General features: G+C 40.3%; 1 protein-coding gene across 2 annotated transcripts; it reads left to right on the forward strand.

Moving 5' to 3' along the window:
* Positions 1–2,099: 2,099 nt before the first annotated feature.
* fam234b (family with sequence similarity 234 member B) lies at positions 2,100–19,166 on the forward strand. 2 transcript variants are annotated; one of them, XM_076265424.1, is made up of 13 exons: positions 2,102–2,248; positions 10,916–11,455; positions 11,868–11,990; positions 12,373–12,588; positions 12,738–12,853; positions 13,942–14,092; positions 14,590–14,731; positions 14,941–15,135; positions 15,475–15,553; positions 17,119–17,280; positions 17,386–17,509; positions 17,609–17,835; positions 17,957–19,166. In XM_076265424.1, the coding sequence occupies exons 1-13, from the start codon at positions 2,212–2,214 to the stop codon at positions 17,957–17,959; spliced, it is 2,115 nt and encodes a 704-aa protein (XP_076121539.1). In that variant the 5' UTR covers positions 2,102–2,211; the 3' UTR covers positions 17,960–19,166. The 2 variants fall into 2 exon arrangements, with proteins under 2 accessions (XP_076121538.1, XP_076121539.1); XM_076265423.1 differs by lacking the exon at positions 17,957–19,166 and having other exon boundaries at positions 2,100–2,248; positions 17,389–17,509; positions 17,609–17,853.
* Positions 19,167–19,376: the final 210 nt, after the last annotated feature.

The following is a 19,376-nucleotide window of genomic DNA, read 5'->3' on the forward strand; positions in this document are numbered from 1 at the left end:
ACTGCTTGACTAAATGAAAAATATAGGCTAGCCTACTGAACATGGACATCGTCATAGATAGTTGACAGAAATTACGTTTTGTGCCAACATGTTGTAGAAACAAAACCACATTTGGTGCAAATCTCCTTTAGCCTACTTTGGTTATAGTCCGCGATTCACATTAACTGTAGGCTATCACAAGTGTAGGCCTATACTTAAACGTTTTTGCCCAAGTTTGTGTGCCGTCATCACATTTTGCAAAATTAGGCTACCTTTGTTACTAACCTACCAGTTGATACTTTTTACCTGCATCAACTCGCGATTGGTTGTGCATCTAATGTAACACTCGGTGGAGAGACTTCCACTTTCCAAGTTTCACTTTCACTGTCGTTGTGAGCTAAAAAGGTTATACTATATGGGAAATACTTTGAAGTTCCTTTTGAGTAGGATCAGCTCCAAAAATGAATGGGTTTTCTTTAACCTGTGCTACCCGTAGTTTTTTTTTTTTATGTTGACAGAACCGCAGCCGCATGGTGCAGTAAATGGAAGCTCTTGGTGGCGCGTGCAACTATAAAAACAATATATTTATGGAATACAATTATTGGAATAAAATAATTAAAAATTATGGAATAAAACTAGACCTCTGATTGCTGTTTACGGTTAAACTGCGATGATGTGAACACCAGCCAGCGGAGAGCACTTAGCCTAGGCTACCATGCACTCGTAGGCTATATTTCGAGGAGTTGTGGACTTGTATATTTCCCCACAAACCTAGCGGCTGCTTGGACAAATCCACTTGAGGGATGGGGCAGGGGGGCGCGATCGTAACACACACTGAACCTGTCATGAAGAGGCCGAAATTATTGACCTGTCACCCCCCAAGCCAAATGGATGCAACTGCATTTATAGCCTAGGCCTACATGACGGGCCGCAAATAGGCTAAATAACTTTAAAAAAAAAAAGAAATCCCGGAGGTCACGGCCCACATGTGGACCGGCCCACCGGGCATTTGCCCGGTTGTACAGATTACCAGTCCGAGCCTGCCTCCACATGTAGCCTGGTGTCGCACACACACACACATTTGAAATCTTTATTTGAATCCACCAGTCAACTTCAAAATGTTACATAGAAAAACATTTGTCATGGTATAGTGCATGTTCTTTCGTCGCCAATTAATGACCCCAGTAGATCCATAATAGACTTTGTGTCGTGTCGGCTATACTTTGCAAATATGGGCTACATAATTAAGTATAAGTATATATACTCTTTTGATCCCGTGAGGGAAATTTGGTCATTTATCCCAATCCGTGAAACACACTCAGCACACAGTGAGGTGAAGCACACACTAATCCCGGCAACAAGAGCGGCGCTCTGGGAGCATCGGGGGGTTAGGTGCCTTACTCAAGGGCACTTCAGTCAGGGTTCGAACCGGCAACCCTCCGGTTACAAGTCCGAAGCGCTAACCAGTAGGCCACGGCTGCATAGGGGGAACATGGGAAATGTGTAGGCCTACCACAATCAGATACATCTAGTTTTATTAGTAAAGCATTTGAAGGAACACAGCCTACATAGCTGTCACCGTCAAACAATGTGATATTCTTAACTGTTTTACCAACTTCCTGTATATTTAGAAATGTTTGGAAATAGGCTAATAAATACTATGATATTAAAAGTTCATTAATTTATAATCTATTAATGTCAATCAAAATGGATAAACACTAGGCTACAATGTACGGAACCATACTATTATAGGCTGGTGTAAGGCTGAGGGGGTGTTGTTTATTCATAAAAGGCTGCGTGCGGACCATTGCTTTTTTGCATAAAAAAAAAAACATGGCCAGATGTAGCTAGTTAATATGTAAGCCTGCATATGGCACCTTTTAGCTGGTCTGAAATATTCAGCTCAAAGTCCAAACTTGAAAGTTTAATTTTACCTGCATATTTGTGGGCCGGAATATTCCCATAGGCCTATCAAATACCGAAATTGGGGATTCGATTCAATATGATTTAGAATGGCAGGATGAGATGAAACACTGAGGGGCCACATCAACCAGAGCCAGTTTATTTGAAATTCCCTGGTGGAACCATAGACAGTAAAAGAAGGGGTGGAACTGAAGCGAGGACCAGTCCCAGCATGCTGAGCGCTGCGACTCTTCAGCGTCAGCGAACCTCACATCGGTCGCTGGAATCAGTCGCTGCTTGAAATTGCTGTTTCTTCGTCGTATATTTGCAATGGCAGCAGCGTTATCCCGTGCTCTGAAATTGCCCGGTAAGTCGTCACTTAACACAAAGATCTGGATCTGGAACAGGTCGACTTAAGACTGATGTATTTTCGTTAAACATCAGCGTGTCAGTGTTTTGACGATAAACCCGTTACTCTGTACTAGCACAGCAGCTCACCACCTAGCTGGATTTTCATTCATTTCAAAGGAGTTTGCTAGCCAGTTTGTTTAGGCTATATCATTAGGCTCGTGATTTAACTTTTGTACGATAGATTTTCCCCCCGATACTGATTATTTACTTGCCGTTAAGGTATGGTTTGGAGGACGATGCGGTGTTGGTATTTTGCCACTTTAGATCAGTCAACGTGGACAAACGTTATTTTGCTGTGACGCACCTTGCAGCTACATGTATCGCATGCAGAATTTATTATAATGTTTTATTATACGGCTCTTAACAATGCTAGTAGAACGCTCCATTGACTTGAATGGGATTTCCCAAAGTTCTAGCGGTAAGATATATTCATGTAATTACCGCTGCAAACATATAACATGCAATTCCAGGGAATTACCATTGCATGTAAATGCAAAAAAGCTGCTGAGTATAACATTAAATTTACTTACAGTATGATTATTCAGATTACATAGACGTGTCCAGTATTCTTGAAAAACACTTACTTGATTAGATGTTAGCTTAGAGTATATGACAGTCAGTAAAAATAAATTGTTAATTCAATATTGATCAACATTGATTTAATACAGCAGAATGATACTCAGAATACACTAATGAACACTTAACAACCAATAGACAGATCTATTTATCAGTGGTAATTCTGAAATGGCAGCAAGAGCTAGAGGTCTCAGTTAATTGTAATAAATAGGTCACTTTTGATGGTGATATAGACTGAAGAACAAGATTCAGCCCTTCAGATGATCATTTTTAGACAGAACTTTCAGGTTAGAATCTTAATTTTCACACAGCACAGCTCAGGTCTAAAAACAGAGGTCTAACAGCACAGCTAAGTTTCACAGATGTCACAGCACAGGTATGATTCAAATGTATGCATGCTTCATATAGTTGTCGGCATAGTCCTCCTGCAACAATATAATACTCAGAATGTCTCAGTGTAGATCTCAGATCTACGTCTATAATTCAAAGGTATGTGCAGATATGTTGAGATATGTTTTTAGGAATTAATGTTAGTGTTAATGTCAGCGATGTATGGTTGGCAGGATGTGCACACAGACAGGCACACACGTAATGTAATACACGGTCATCAGTGTTGCGCGGTCTGCCCGAAATTAAGCGGTCGCCCGCGGATGACCGCGGTCACCCGCGGTTATGAGTCATAAACAAAATATTTTAATGATATTCGGGTCATTTGCGGGCGGGTCAGTTAAAAGCAATTTAATATATATTTTCTACAAATAAGCCTACTTAAAATATCACGAGAAGGCTAGCATCAATACAGTAAAGGATCAATACAGTAAAGTCAACAGTAGCAACAAGCAAGACGCGAGTTAAAATAATAAAGACACCCCTTCAGGAAAAGCGATATATGGGAAATATTGGGAAAAGTTGTTAAAGAAGATGACAGTAGTACAAGTTATGGTCTAGGCCTACTTCTTGTGAAGCCATTTAAAACTATGACAGCCAAAACGGGCAGCCTGCAGGAATAAATGTTATGGCACAGACTACACAGCCATATCTACCGGTATGTATAGGTTCGCGCATGCATAAAAGTTACCTTAGTTCGTTGTGTTTGTGACTTTAAACAGTGGACGTAGTAAAGCTTTGTGCTTCATTCAGCATTATAAACCAGTTCTTGCGCTAACGTTTTGACCAGCAATGTATCTTGCCTACCTTGCCTCACCATTTCTGTTTTCGAAAGAAAGATGTATGTCCATGGCCTTCAAATCTTATCCTGTTCTAATCCTTGGTGGTTGCGTGCGTGCTTGCGCTCTTATTCTCATTCTCTCTCCTGCGCTTTATTATGTCCTGCATGCCTACCGCGTGTAGTTCTACTGCATAACGTTTCGCAAATAAATTCGTTTGTTTTACAGAAATGGCCTACTGTAACACTGCATGCAGGCTATAACCAAAAGCACACATTTTGTAAATAAGCGGGTCGGATCGCGGGTCGGGTATAATTTTGTCCTAATTAATATTCGCGGTCCGAGTTGCTGTCGGGTTGATTAAAATATCGGGCGACCGCGGGCCGCTTGTGACCAAACCCGCGCAACACTGACGGTCATCACCACACTGGTCTGGTCTGGTCCCTAAAAGACAAAAGCAAACAAGTTAGAGTTATACCAAAAACATGGAATGTGTACAATTGTTCAATACAACTTAGATATTTAAGTGAGGTTGTTGCGCCATAAATCTGTAATGGTAGTTAAATATACTAGCCTATAGTATTTCACTGCAAACAAAGCAACATTTTGTGTTTTATTAATTTCTGTTTAAGGATAGTTGATAGCCAAACAGTTTAAAGTAAACAGCTTAGAACACTTTGTAGGCAAAGGGTGTGTTGTTGCTGTTGATAAACTGAGTCTTAAGGATGGACCATTCTGATATTAAGCATCTTGATAAACAACTAGGCCTACACTATATCTTACAGCTTGGTCTGTCCACATTTTTTCTACAAATTACAATGTAGGCCTACTTTAGGATGTAGCCTACAACAACTGGGAAGCTTTCATTTATAGGCCAGAATAATGCAGAAATGAGTAGCCTAGGCCAAGTAAACATACTCTGCAGCTATGTTGACAGCACAAACGTTATACCTCAACTTCTGTAATGTGTTTTAACAATACTTTGGTCATATGGTCCGTTTCCAAACAGTAAGGTTTTCATCAGGTCCCTTTCCACAGGTTATCAAGAGCCAGATCGTATAACGTTAGTTAAAATGCACCTGGTTAGTGAGCAAATGTAACGTTAACGTCAGTGCTTAGCTGGGAGCGACGTTAGGTTTGAATGTCGTTAGCTAACGTTATCGAAACCTACAGCTTAACCGGTCAATTTAAAGTGACGACTTATTAACGTGGATTAGGTGGGTTTCATAACTTTCCTTACATAATAAATATCAACGGATAGGATAAGTGCTAACGTTAACTATTCCCCTAACGTTAGAACTACCGGAGTACCCCCAACACCACCAATTGTTAACAAGTTTTTTTTTTATTGTTTTATTAATATTTATTTGTATCACTTTTGTCGAGAATAGTGAATAGGATCCTAAACATATGATACAAATCTCACCAATAGTCAACATATGATAGGCCTACGTGTGCTGAATATAATGATTTTAAATAGATCTGCACCTAATCTCACACACAATCGTCTTGTTGAATGCAGTGATCTTATCTGCTAGGTGCTTGTCTTTGTCTTGTAACTGGAGATTTAACTCATTGAGCTTACCAAATATATCGCTAAGATCGGCCAGCTTAGTCAAGAAATGTTCATTAGTAAACGTGCTTGCAGATTCAAACATGCGCTCTTCCTCCAAGAAGAGGCGACTCGGAGCTCAAAGACGCGACAGCACTTTACCTCGGGAAAGCCACCTTGCCTCGCTGTGAAACAGTAGCCTTTTCGTCAGCTCCCATCTCCTCTCAAAGTGCGGAGAATAGACACGCTTTTAAGGGCCCGGTCTTGATGAAATTCACCACTCTCACAACCTCGTTCAAAATCTCATTCACTAAGCTGCCTTGACACGAGCGCTTCCTTATGAATAACACAGTGCGTCCATTGCGCATCGGGTGCTACCTGGGCCTAGGCTACAGATAAAAAAATAAATAAAAAAAACCCTCCTGTTTTTCACGTCAGTTCGCGCACCCCCTGGCATGTCTCCACAGTTTGAGAAACGCTGTTTTACCCTGTCTGTCTCCACTCTCGAATATTTTGTTAATGCGGAGAAATGTTTTTAATGTGCAGTGCAAATGCGGAAGTTAAGTTACGTGGGATAGAGAAAACGTTTGAAAAGGCATAGACGTAACACCCCCAATTATCACCACTTTTGTTCAGAAATTCTGAAACAACGATGTTTTTTAACACTTCAAAATAACATTTACTAAATGAACCTTACATTTTTCAGTAGCCATATGTGTGTAGATTTGAACAAAATCTGGTTTGGTTCTTAACGGGAGCATTTACTGCCTGAAATATCCGATTTTGTTTACCACGCTCGGAGTTATAGTGCTGGCCTGATGGGTCGCCTATTTACACCGTTTCAACGGCACATGGACGGTTAGACCGAGAATTCTCGTCGTGAAATTAAAATTCCACTGGAGCTCCAAGCGGTTGTGTACACGCAGCCTTACAACACTGTTTACAGCTCTTCGAGTCACGGTAAAATGTCATTTTTGGTACATAGCTAATTTAGATACACCTATGGTGTGGGTAGTTGCGTTTCTATAGGAGTCCGCTGTCTTGGTTTGTATAGAAATGGATATTAAGTGACACATACACGCAAGACGGCGGAAATACGGGACCGGTGGAAATAGGGGGAGTTACGATAGATCTTTTTTCGCGTACCCCCTGAAATCAGTCCACGTACCCCTGGGGGTACGCGTACCCCAGTTTGACAACCGTGGGCCTATAGAATATGCTACATAACATAATGTTTGACGACATAAATGAGTCAAACCAAAAATAGGACCACATTACCTTGTCTGTAGTTAGAGAAATGGAGGAAAGTTTTATGAGCAAGTAAAGTATCACAGCAGGCCAAAACGTTCAGAAGATTCACAGCTCCAGTGGTAGAAAGATTGATTGCAGCGGACCAGCTGTTGATTGCGTTCAGGTGCAGGTCACGTCATAATGCTAAAAGTTGCCGCCAAGGCGGTCAATGTTAACTCAATGGGAATTTATTGCTCTTTTATCGTAAATATCTCAAAAAGTATAAAGTTCACAAATGTAAAAAATACATTGTACAATTGTCTGTTACAAGACCTTTGTAGGAGTGTTTGAATGACGTCAAACGGTTCAGTGGTTTTAGTGTTATTAAACTAGAAAATGCAATTCCAGGGAATTACCATTGCATGTAAATGCAAAAAAGCTGCTGTGTACAACATTATATTACTTACAGTATGATTATTCAGATTACACAGTCTTACAGTATTCTTGAAAACCACTTACTTGGTTAGATGTTAGCTTAGAGTATATGACAGTCAGTAAAAATAAATGGTCAATTCAATATTGATCAACATTCTTTGTTTTAATACAGCAGAATGATACTCAGAATACACTAATGAACACTTACCAATGTAAGCTTGAAGTAAAAATCACAGTGTAGCCTATATATATATATATATATATATATACAGAACTTGATAATGCCAATCATATTATCCTAAGACAGATCTATTTATCAGTGGTAACTCTGAACTGGCAGCAACAGCTAGAGGCCTCAGTTAATGGTATTAGGTCAAATTTGATGGTGATATATACACTGAAGAATAAAAGAGTCAGCCCTTCAGATGATCAGTTTTAGACAGAACTTAGGTTAGAATCCTTTTTTTCCCACAGCACAGCTCAGGTCTAAAAAGACAGGTCTAACAGCACAGCTATGTTTCACAGATGTTACAGCACAGGAATGATTCAAAGGTATGAATGGTTGACAAATATGATTCACAGGTATACATGTTCCCTATAGTTAGTGAGTATAGTCCTCACACAACAATATAGTTCTCAGAATGTCTCAGTGTAGATCTCAGATAAGTCTTAGTATGGTTAAATCGTATGTGCACAGATATGGTTACATGTTTGTAAGAATGTATGTTAGTATGTTGCTAGCAACATTGTCAGAGATGTATGGTTGACAGGTGTGCACACAGACAGGCACACACGTAATGTCATACATGGTCATCACCACTGGTCTGGTCTGGAACCTAAAAGACAAAAGCAAACAAGTTTAACAGTTATGCCAAAAAAATACAAGGAATGTCTGCAATTGTCCTAACAGTAGCCTATTCATGGCTTTCATAAGGTCCCTTTCCACAGGAGTATAATCAAGCACCAAATGCATTCATAATCTAGGTGCTTGATTGTATACACCTGTGGAAAGGGACCTGATGAAACCCATCAATAGACGAACTATGATAGCATACCGTGATAGTGTTTACTTAGGCTATGTAAGAATCAGGAGCATAGAATGAAAACGTAGCCATGGCCTATTTGATACACAAACAAGCGGTGAACAACGTTACAAATTTGGTAAAAAATTAAAACAGGAGCATATTTGTTAGCTTTAACTAAAATGTGAACGGTGGAAGCTATAACGTTATGACCATCAACAATGAGTCACGTTATTCATGCCCTTCATGACACCCATGCAATCAAGCACCAGTCTGCATTCATAATCTATTCTAGGTGCTTGATTCTATACACCCGATTAAAGTGACCTGATGTCGAATAAAATCAGAGCCATAGTATCTGTAGGCCTACTTACTTCTCTGGTTTACGTTAACGTTCTAGTTAAAATGCTGCTGGTTAGTAGGCCTAATGAACAAATGTAACGTTAGCGTTAGTGCATTAGGCCTACGTTTGATTGTCTTTATCTATCGAAACCTACAGCTAACCGGTCACTGTAATGTTGACGACATATTAACGTTGATTAACAGTGGGTTTCCTTACATAATCAACGTAGCAAGGTGCTAACGTCCACTAGCCTATTTCACTAATGTTAAAACGTTAACGTTACCTAACGTTATAACGTAAGTGTAGTTTATATGTTTCATACATTCATACATATATAACGCTAACGTTACATAATGTTTGACGCAGTGTAGTGCCAGTTCACAGCTTTTCTGAACTAGTTCAAGTTCAGTTCATACATGCTCAAAGTGAACAGTTCACGTTCAAAGTTCACAATTTTAATTCTGAACTAGTTCAAAGTTCAGTTCATTTTACTTTTGTCGTGAGATATAAAAATAAATACTTTTTTTCACACTACGAGCTATAAATCACTATACGTTCTTTGAAGCTGCTCATTGTAGACATTTGCTCATGACACTGCAATTGTGTGTTTCTTACCAGGTGATGAAACTTGCAGCAGTACAGACATGGTAGACCAGTTCTAGCCTATACTCCGCGCTCTCGTCGTTGCCTGCTACGCGGCGTTGCTATGCCTACCCCGCTCTGCTGCAATTCATCACGGGTACCTTTGTGCGGAAGCCAGTATGCTATTCAACTATTCTTAGCCGGACCAGAGACGGTTGATAAAGCTAACTATAACTATAGAATCTTTGGCCGGACACTACGTTGCCCGCAATGTATTGCGCACACAATGTCAAAACCATTTCTGTCTGGTGATACATGATTTAAGCGGCACCAGCGAGAATACAGGAGGGAGGAACTTTCTCTCGTTGCGTTTCAAAAGAGAAAAAAGATGTCAGTCAGTTTTCAATGGAAAACAAATTCCAACGCTCATTTACAGTGATGTCTGCCGTTCATGACACATAATGTGAACTAATTCACGTTCAAGTTCTTTATTAAAAAATGTGTTGCGTTCAGTTCAACGTTCACGAAAAAATGAGCGTGTTCAATGAACGCGTTCTTTTGAACTCGTTCACGCACAACACTGGTTTGACGACATAAATGACTCAAATACCAAAAACCGGAACACTTACCTTGTCTGTAATTAGAGAAACGTGCCTCTGAATGAGAGTTTCACGAGCAAATAAAGTGACCACGGCACAGCAGCTGAAGACGTTCAGCAGATTCACAGCTCCAGGTAGCTCTGCTACTGTTGATTGCTTTCAGGTGGAGGTCACGTCATAATGCTAAAAGTTGCCGCCACGGCGGTCAATGTTAACTCTATGAGAATTTCTTGCTCTTTTATTGTAAATATCTCAAAAAGTATAAAGTTCACAAATGTAAAAAGACATTGTACAATTGTCCGTTACAAGACCTTTGTAGGAGTGTTTGAATGACGTCAAACGGTTCAGTGGTTTTAGAGTCTTTGAACGTTAAAATTGGTCGGAAGAAGAAGAATAATTATAAGAAGAACAGTGATAATAGTCCATTGCATTTACATTGCTGTCAATGGCAACGGGTTTTGTGCTTCTGATACGTCTTTCATATCACTACGCAAGGACTGGAACTTCATTCAAACGTGAAAGCAGACGGTTGATCAGCTGTGTTCTAAAGAATGTTTGATTCAAGTTCAGCAGCGTGTGTTGTTGCGAACTATTTGTTTTTCAGCAAATGCCACGATGAACGGTAACAAATAGGCTAGGTTATGTAGGCTAAAGTGATGTGGGGAGTTTATTATTTCGTTTTGGCAAGTAGCCGTATAATAAGTGGGATAATGTATAGAACGCCGGCCATTACTGTGAAAATAAGTCCCTTCAGGGCGGAACCGCCCTGTCGGGACTTATTTTCCCAGTAATGACCGGCGTTCTATACATTATCCCTTACATAACAATACAGATCACCTTCTCGCCATGTGCCATTAATGGTTACGAATGACTTAAACATTTTACCTGTAACGTTATTGAGTGTTGAAGGATAATTGATACAGTGTTTTGGTCGTATAGCAACCAAGTGCTAATAACACCGTTGGTTGTTTGCTAGAGGACACTAGACCCCGGCATAGACCTCAGATTACTAGATGCATGTAGCAGTTTGCGAAGTAACATTATAATGCAATGGCTTCTACATTGTATGTACCCCGCCTTTGCAACATGTCCACTGGATTTTACGTTTCTGTCGCCAGGTAAGAAGGGCTCGGAGCTAGGAGAGTATGACCCACTTACCCAAGCGGACAGTGAGGACGATAGTGAGGAGGATGACCTGGTGCTCAACTACCCTCGCAACGGTCTTGGCAGGAGCAACAACATGGGCTCAGGCACATCAGATTCACGCAGCAACAGGGGGAGCAGGTTCACCCAGCAGGAGGATGTGGACGAGGATGAGGAAGAGGAGGACGAGTGGAGAGAAAGGCACCGAGGGAAATCAAGGCCAGAGACTGAGGATGATAAGTGCAGGCAGTACTGGAGCCAGAGGGAGATGGGCAGGGATGCAACCAGTGAGGACGGAGAGGGAATGCGATCCACTGGAGGTGGAGGCATAGGGTCAGAGTGTGATCCTGATGGTAAAAAAACCAGAGTGAAGAATGCAGTTCGCACAGCTGCCTTCTTAGTGCCACTGTGCTTAGCAATGATTGTGGTTCTACTGTGTGCATTTATCCTGCCCTGCCAACAGGGGGAGGACAGAAGGCCCCAGTGGGAGAGAGAACTAGGTGGTGATGCAGGAGGTGAGTGATGATGAAAGGGCAATCATACACTAGCATGAGAGAGCTGATTTTGCAAACCCATCTCATTGCCTTGAAAGGAATTAACTGTACAGCAAGTCATCATAATGATAGAGTTTCAAACGTGATATTGTCAAGGCAGAGCCATGACTTCCTCTCATCTGTAATAACAGAGGTGTGTTCAACCTCCTCAGACTGTTTGTGAGTGTTTGCATCTCATGTGTAATAACTGAGGTGCGTTCAGTCGCCTCAGGTTGTTTGTGAGTGTTTGCAAATGGCGAGAACTCAAACAGAAAACTGTTTGCAAATGTTTGCACATTTGAACGCACCTCTGGTGTATTAATAACACCATGTTACTTGTGTGCTTTAAAAGCTGAAGTTGAAGTCTTTGTCATCTTTGGCCTTCTTTCACCAGGTGTCACATCCCTCCCCTTGGCATTGTGGGATGTGGACAACGATGGTATAGAAGACATATTAATAGGAGTCACCCAGTTGTCCAATGAAAGTCAGGTCCCCAGCTCACAAGCTATCAGTAAAGGTAACCATACAGAAATGCTTTGACTGGTGATTTGTCATCATTTCTCTTCCACATTCTCAAGCCAAGTCTTCATAGACTGTGTTATACTTGTTTGTGACAAGATTCAATTCTGCAAATGTTAAACTCAGTTTTTAATATATCATAGAACCAACAGGCTGCCTGTTACACACTTTAAGTTCCTCTTTCTACTTCCCTTGTAGAATTATCATGTTTTCTCTCACCGTTTTCTAATGGTCTTTGATGTCCCCATCCATCTCTTTCTTCATAATTTTCCTCCCCACTCACTGTGTTTCATGTAATCTCACATTCCCCACCCACCTTTCTCCTCCGTCAATCTCACTGTTCTTCTCTCTTTTTCTTCCTCTCTTTTCCCATCTCTCAGAGTACAGTGTGGTGGCTCTGTCTGCCACCAGTGGGAGCGTGCTGTGGAGGCGGCCGCTGAGAGAGCCTGTGATATCTGTTCAGTGTGGTCTGCAGACTGGAGCCGCACACCCAGCAGAGGGGGCTCACTGGGGACAGCAGAGCCCCTCCCTCCAGTCTGGCCCTGTGTGTCTGCTGGTAGGCTCCTCACACCTCACCGCCGTCAATGGCACTTCAGGTAGATTCCCAGCTAATCCACGTAATCCTACAGTCCAAAACATGATATGTTGATGCATTGGTCTTTGAACCTTGTTTAGATGAGATTACATGTTTTTGGCATCTGTGATTGAAGGGATACTTGATAGTATTTGTAATCTGTCTGTTCAGGAACGAAGCTTTGGTCTGCAACCCCAGGCGCTATAGAGTCACCAGTGGTTTTGCTTCCAGATGTTGATGGAGACTCAGTCGCTGACCTGCTCATTGTGACACTGCCTGAGAACAATGTGGGTTTTCATAACACTTATCTCATAGAGTATATACTGGACATCAACAGGAACGGAAGAAGCTGCATAGCATAGTTTTCTCAAACTATGGGTCGCGGACCGGCACCAGTCCGCAACGTGGACACTGCTGGTCTGCGGAACCGCGGAGTGAAATTATGCCCGGTGCTTCGTCTGATAATTTGCTGCGCAATTGATCAAGGAACCGCGGACCGACAGAAAACAAACGTTTCTGCAATCAGGAGACAATACTTGCTAATTTGGTGTCATCAAACATAGAGTTATAGGCTACAATTAAGTGGTGGTATGAGCGTTCATTCAGTGCATGCGTGTGCGCGTCTGCGGGAGAGAAACTAAAACCACTCGACGTTGGTAGCAAAGCTCCTCTTCAACCTATTGGAAGGCTATTTACTGTAATTATGTAACAACATTTAATAGAACGATGTGGATTCGTGGATATGTTTTCCATTTGCCTTCCAGTGTGCTTGCATGAGGGAAACATCCCAAAACAATGGCACCCATATAATTACTTTTGTTTTGAGAACTTTTCATGCAAGCATCAAGCAACCATGCAAAAGCAATGAAACTATTGTAATTATATTTTACATTAGTACATTTTGTGAACAATGTTAGCGCTTTAAACATCGACTGCTTTGAAGTGCATGTATAACAATATAGCATAACAATAATAATTGTTATAATCATAATAATAATGATTTGTTGATTGGGGTGGTTCGTGTAGGTGGGCCCTATGACCCCAAAGTCTGCCATGACCGGGCCTCAGGTCAAAGAAGTTTGAGAAAGGCTAATGTAGAACATTGTTTATCAAATTCATATTAAAATTGTGACGTGAGAGAGGTCAAATAGATTATTGCAAAATAATAAAATAGAGGTTCGATTTAGATTTAGCAGCTTTATATAAGTGTCAGCACAATTTACATGGAAATGCAAATCCATACAGTATGACTTAGAAGGTTGGGAAATATGTGCCATTTGCATTGGAGGGAATATCCACCATAGATAAGTGAATATCCATCATAGATAAGTGAATATTTGAATATTGAATGTAGAATATGTCTCTTCATTAACAGGAGGCAGACCTCTGTCTGGTTCTGCTGTCTGCACTGAATGGCACCCATATTGGTCGTCCAGTCAACTTTAACCTCACAGGACAAGGCAAGCTGATTGGACCTCTTCTCCATGAGACCAGAATGGGGGCCTATTACGTTCTTTTTGGATTGGGTAAGGTTTCTTATTACCGGTACATATTACAAGTGTATACACAACACAAAAGAAAATGTAAACATTTTAGAGAATCATATTACTGTTGCTAGTAACAGTACTGACCTCAACATTTCCAGCGAAAACATTTCAAGAAAGTATCACCTTAACTGCTTTCTTCAGATTGTAAATGACTGACTTGGATATCTAGACATAATAATTACAGATAGGCTACAACGTAATAGTTCACTCACAGCATCCACTTGTCAGTGTAAACAATATCAAACTTAGAATTTTGGCTTTTGGCATATATGCAATAATACATACAGTATATAAGAAATTACGCATATACAGTAAATAAGAAATTCCATTTACTCAGTGTTTCTTAAAGCATAAAAAGTATACATTAGGTGGTTGACATTATTTTATGCATTACATTTACTGACGTTAAGGAGTTCTATTTTCAGTATTTAGAAAATACTACAACAAATGTTGTATTTTTATTGTGTTTTCATCAGGAACTGTGGAGGCAGTCTCCTTGAGAGACATTTACACTAAAGCCAGTGATGTGAGAGTCATAGACCCCAAGATAAAAGTGAAGGATCCTCTGTGGGAAAAGCTGAGGAAAACAAACTCATCCTCACTCATCCACATATCAAGGTACATCCATAGAGTGACCAGTGATATGATCATGTTGTGTCCTTCTGTAAGCACTGAATTGCAGTGTCCATACAAAGTATACTAAAGTATCTAGAATTATTGGTATGAGCATTGTAATATATAATTGGACAGAGATTTGCATTGTTCTTATCGTGCTATGACAAGAACATTATATCCATACACCTATCCTTATATTATTAATATTACAGTGGCACAGAGGAAGTGATCTTCCTTCTCCCTCTTGTGGCTGGACTATGTAACAATCACAACAACCTGGATGTGATGTCCAACATGAACTCCAGTCAAAGTGATTGGATGGTGATTTGTGATAAAAGCAGGCTCTCCGTGCTTAAAGAGAAGGACACCCGCACAGCATGGACATTCAACTCCTCAGCTATACACAGGTATCTACATTAAACCTCTCTGGTGATTTGTGATGATGTGTCTTTCACAATATTCTGTATTCAAAATAAAATATCAGCTTTCATAATAATATTTTTGAGTACTCATCTTCTGTGCACTTTAATAAAGTAACCACTATTTGTGAGTGCAGCTTACATTGAGGGATGGACTTGTGTAATGGCAGTGTGATGGGTGTCAGCAGACATTGCTTTTTAAAAGAAAAAACAATTATAAATGTTAATCTCTGCAGCACAACACTCACTCTTCTGCTCACAGAGGAGAGTTCATGCACTGAAAGTGAAACAGAAAGTTGTAAAGTTGTCTTTTTTGGATTGTTTCAGCCGTCCAACTCCAGGCCAATTCAATGGAGATGGAATTCCTGATGTTCTCATTCAGCTGTCTGCAGCTGGTGTGAGAAAGGTAAGAAACATGCTGTACACAGTGACACGTTTATGGCAAGTAATCTCATGAGGATTTGTCTGGATGATTTTGGGGTCAGGGAATTGTTGCCATGCAGCAACATTACAATGATATCCATCTAGGGCTGTCACTTTACGTTCGAAAATCGATTGCACAATCGATTGGACCAAACAACACAAGTTTCGAAAACTAAAATGGGGAATCGATTTTAACCAAATATTTACACTATTAATTTTAAACGAAATAAACAAATAAAAAATATAGATGTAACAAAATTCACAAACAAGAATATAAGAATATAAAAGAATTCCGAAGTGCAGTAAGCATTGCGAAAGCTAAAAAGAAAATTCCCACCAATTTTACGCACCGGGAACAGCTGTTTCAATCAGCTGCTGTGCTGCTCGTGTTTTGCCAAAAAATGGAGGACAACGCGATCAACCTGTGCGACATGTAGAGAGACGAGTGATAGGCCCTAATAACTTGAGGAGATGTGGAAGTACTTCGGATTTTTGGTATATCAAACTATGGAGAAAAACAAAGCGGTAGGCTACGCAAACTGTGCAATCGAGTTCTACGTAGGCGAAATTTGTTTGACATTTCTAATCGTAAACACAGACACAGCTACGTTGAAGCCTGCAGCCATGTCACTGATGTAATGGCAGTCCACTCGGCTTACTGGTTTTCGAGAATGTTGCACTTCTGTTTGTCATTGTGCACGAAACTTCACGCCAATAAATCATCAGAAATATTGCTGGCTTGCGTCTTCAAGCGCCCTCTTTACGTTCGTCCTAATGCCTGTTAGTTGTTTGTGGATTGGCCTATATTTCGCGTTGAAAATGGAAGCGTCTTTAGACATAAAAAATCGATTTTACAATCGATTCAATGAACACTTACGTCTCAAAAATCGAACAGGATTTTTTCACAAAAGTGACAGCCCTATATCCATCCAACCAGTCGGGACAATATCTGATTCAGCCTCTAGACCTAGTCTTAGGGCAATAAACTTTTAAGGATTGGCTTTAACCCTCTAACTAGACTATTTTTAATGGGGCACCAGATACAATAGGAAGGATGGATTTCATACTTAAGTGATTAAATATTATAAACAAATCTGTCAATTATAAAAAATTACGATGACAGTACAACTTCTTAGAAGTATGGTTTTAAGATCTGGAATCAGAATACTGTTAAGACAATACAATTATGTCCCAGACCTCAATCAGGAGTGACAGGTAAGCATCAGACAGGTTCACAGAGTTGATTGATGAGGTAATGTACACACAAAAGTCCATACTCTAGTGAGATTTGAAGCAGGCTCATACCACCTCCTCCAGGCGGTCCTAGGACCTATACCACAGTCTGGAAACAGCTTTAATACCAACGAATCAAACCGAATAGGTCCAGACCTAATGCTCTAATGTACAAATGGCTAGTATGTTCTATGGTTAATAAATATACCACTGTCTCTTGAATTAGAACTGGGAGTCTAAAATGAAAAGCAAACTGCCATTTAAGGGACTTCTCCCCTCACATAGAATTCATAATGTGTATTATTGAATTCTCAGGTTCAGATAATAGATGGAGGAAACGGCCATAGCCTGTGGGAGGCAGAGTTTGTTTGCCCACGCCTTGTGCTGGAGGGGTCCTCTGTCATGACGACCTCTGGCCAATCTGTGTTCCTCTTCTGGGCTGGTGACCCTCTAAAACCACAGAAGAACATTACCAAGGTAACTATCTGAAGTTAAGTTCCACCTTGTAATACATAAATAAAGGTAAACGATGTGAGTAGTTGCTAGGTAAAAAAATGATTTGGCTGGATCTGTGTTCTTTAGCAGGCATCTTCAGCTTTAGCGCCTACTGACCCTGTGGTCCGAAAGCTGTTTATGTTGCACCCAAACTACCCCATAATACTGTTGGAACTGGCTAGCACCACTGATACTATACTCACTGCTGCAGGTAATGAATATGTCAGTTGTGGCTTTGGTCTGATATTTCCATGTGCATGATATTAGTATGCACAGAGCTGGGTCTTAGCCATGTCCTTTCTCTTTTTAGTGAGTTATGAAGAACAGTGGAAAGATGCCGCTTACATCACTGTGTTCTCCCGGCCCATGTCTGGTTCGGGACCGGGGACGCGCATGGTGAAAAGCCTGAGCCTGAAGGCCGCTGTTGCGGGAGCACTGATCGTAAGGCTCGGTGAGGAGAGCCAAGCAGGAGCGCCTGTCAGGCTTAGAGCTTTTGAGATCAAGAAGTTCTTCAAGCAGCTGTCATTTAAACATCAGGTAAGAGACAATTCTTGAAGTAGTTGTACGGTAAAGCTTCATACATAGCAGTGTGATCATACCAACACGAAATGCATTGTAAATAGTGCATTTTTATTTATTTTTTCCCTTTTTTCCCCAGTGATAAGTGTTGCCCAGACATGTTGCCAAACAGCATCTGATGAAGACCAAACCAGTGGACAGGTCTCTTCAGTGAAAGAAGCTGACTAATATTTTCAAAGTTTTCATTTTATTGGTAACACTTTACTTGACAGTATCGACATAAGAGTGACATAACACTGTCATGAACACATGACACTGTCATGACACATGAAACCTAAACCTAACCCTAACCCTAACTCTAACCTCTAACCCTAATCCTAACCTAACCCTAACCATAACTCTAAACCTAACACTAACCCTAACTTGTTATGACAAAAACCGAATGTCACTTAATAACAGAAGCGTTATGTCATAAACGTTTATGACTTGTTTATGACACGTTCATGACAGTGTCATGTCACTCTTATGTCGACACTGTCAAGTAAAGTGTAGCCATTATTTTGTCAATTCAAATAGTCAATCAAATACATTGCTTACTATCCACTACCTAAGCATGTTGTATGCACATTGGCTTTCTCTGTAAACTGGATAAATGTATCTGCACAAGGTCTATTTCATTGGATCAACTGAGAACCCAAGAGTGTATTCAGACAACTACTTTCTAAGCACAAGTACAGTACAGTACAGCTATATTTGCTTCAGTTTTTGAAATCCTCATGTCACTACGCTCATTGGTTGTCTGCTGTTTTGCAATAATCTAACCTATGATTACCCTGCATTTACCACTGCTTCAACTGGTTTGTTAGGACTGAACTGAATCAAGTCTGGGAAATGAATGTATTCTAAAAAGCCGCGAACACTATGGAAGGACTAGTGATTTCAAAATTAGTTACTATACATATATTGTGTTTCATGCGCTGATGTCAACTAAACCAAAATAGTGGTTTTGATTGGGTGATGTAATCTCTCCGGTGTATATATTTTTATTCCTGTACAGTATTTATTACTTCTCTATTTGTTTTCTCTTAAGTTTATTTAAGAATGAATTGAAAAGATTTTGAAATACATGACCTTGGAGTGTTTCTATTTGTATATAAGAGGGGTGTCAGTAAATATTACACAAAATACATGGTAGTTTGATTATTTATTTAGCATACAAAAATGAGCACATTTGTACAGATCTGTACACGTTTTGACCATGTGCAGCTCTTAATTAACACAATGCATATCTGGTGGACTGTCTTGGCTGTTAACCGTGAACTTTATGTAAATAAAACTAATAACTTGCATTTTCTTTTTGTGATTACATCACACAGTTGTCTCTGTACAATCACACTGTTTATAATTTCATGAATGATTTCATGAGTTTGGAATTAATTATAGGCTGCAAAAACGAAACAACTGTTGCGATGGCGATGAATTTTGGATGCACCTAGAGGAAAAGGCGATGACCATGAAGACAAGAATCAAATCGCGCGCAAGGCAGCATGGGAACACCC

This window comes from Alosa pseudoharengus, unplaced genomic scaffold (genome assembly GCF_046254945.1).
Source record: "Alosa pseudoharengus isolate Yale_2024_CS ecotype anadromous, Long Island Sound unplaced genomic scaffold, YU_APseudo_1.1 YU_APseudo_1.1_scf_4, whole genome shotgun sequence".
Classification (NCBI taxonomy): Eukaryota; Metazoa; Chordata; class Actinopteri; order Clupeiformes; family Clupeidae; genus Alosa; species Alosa pseudoharengus.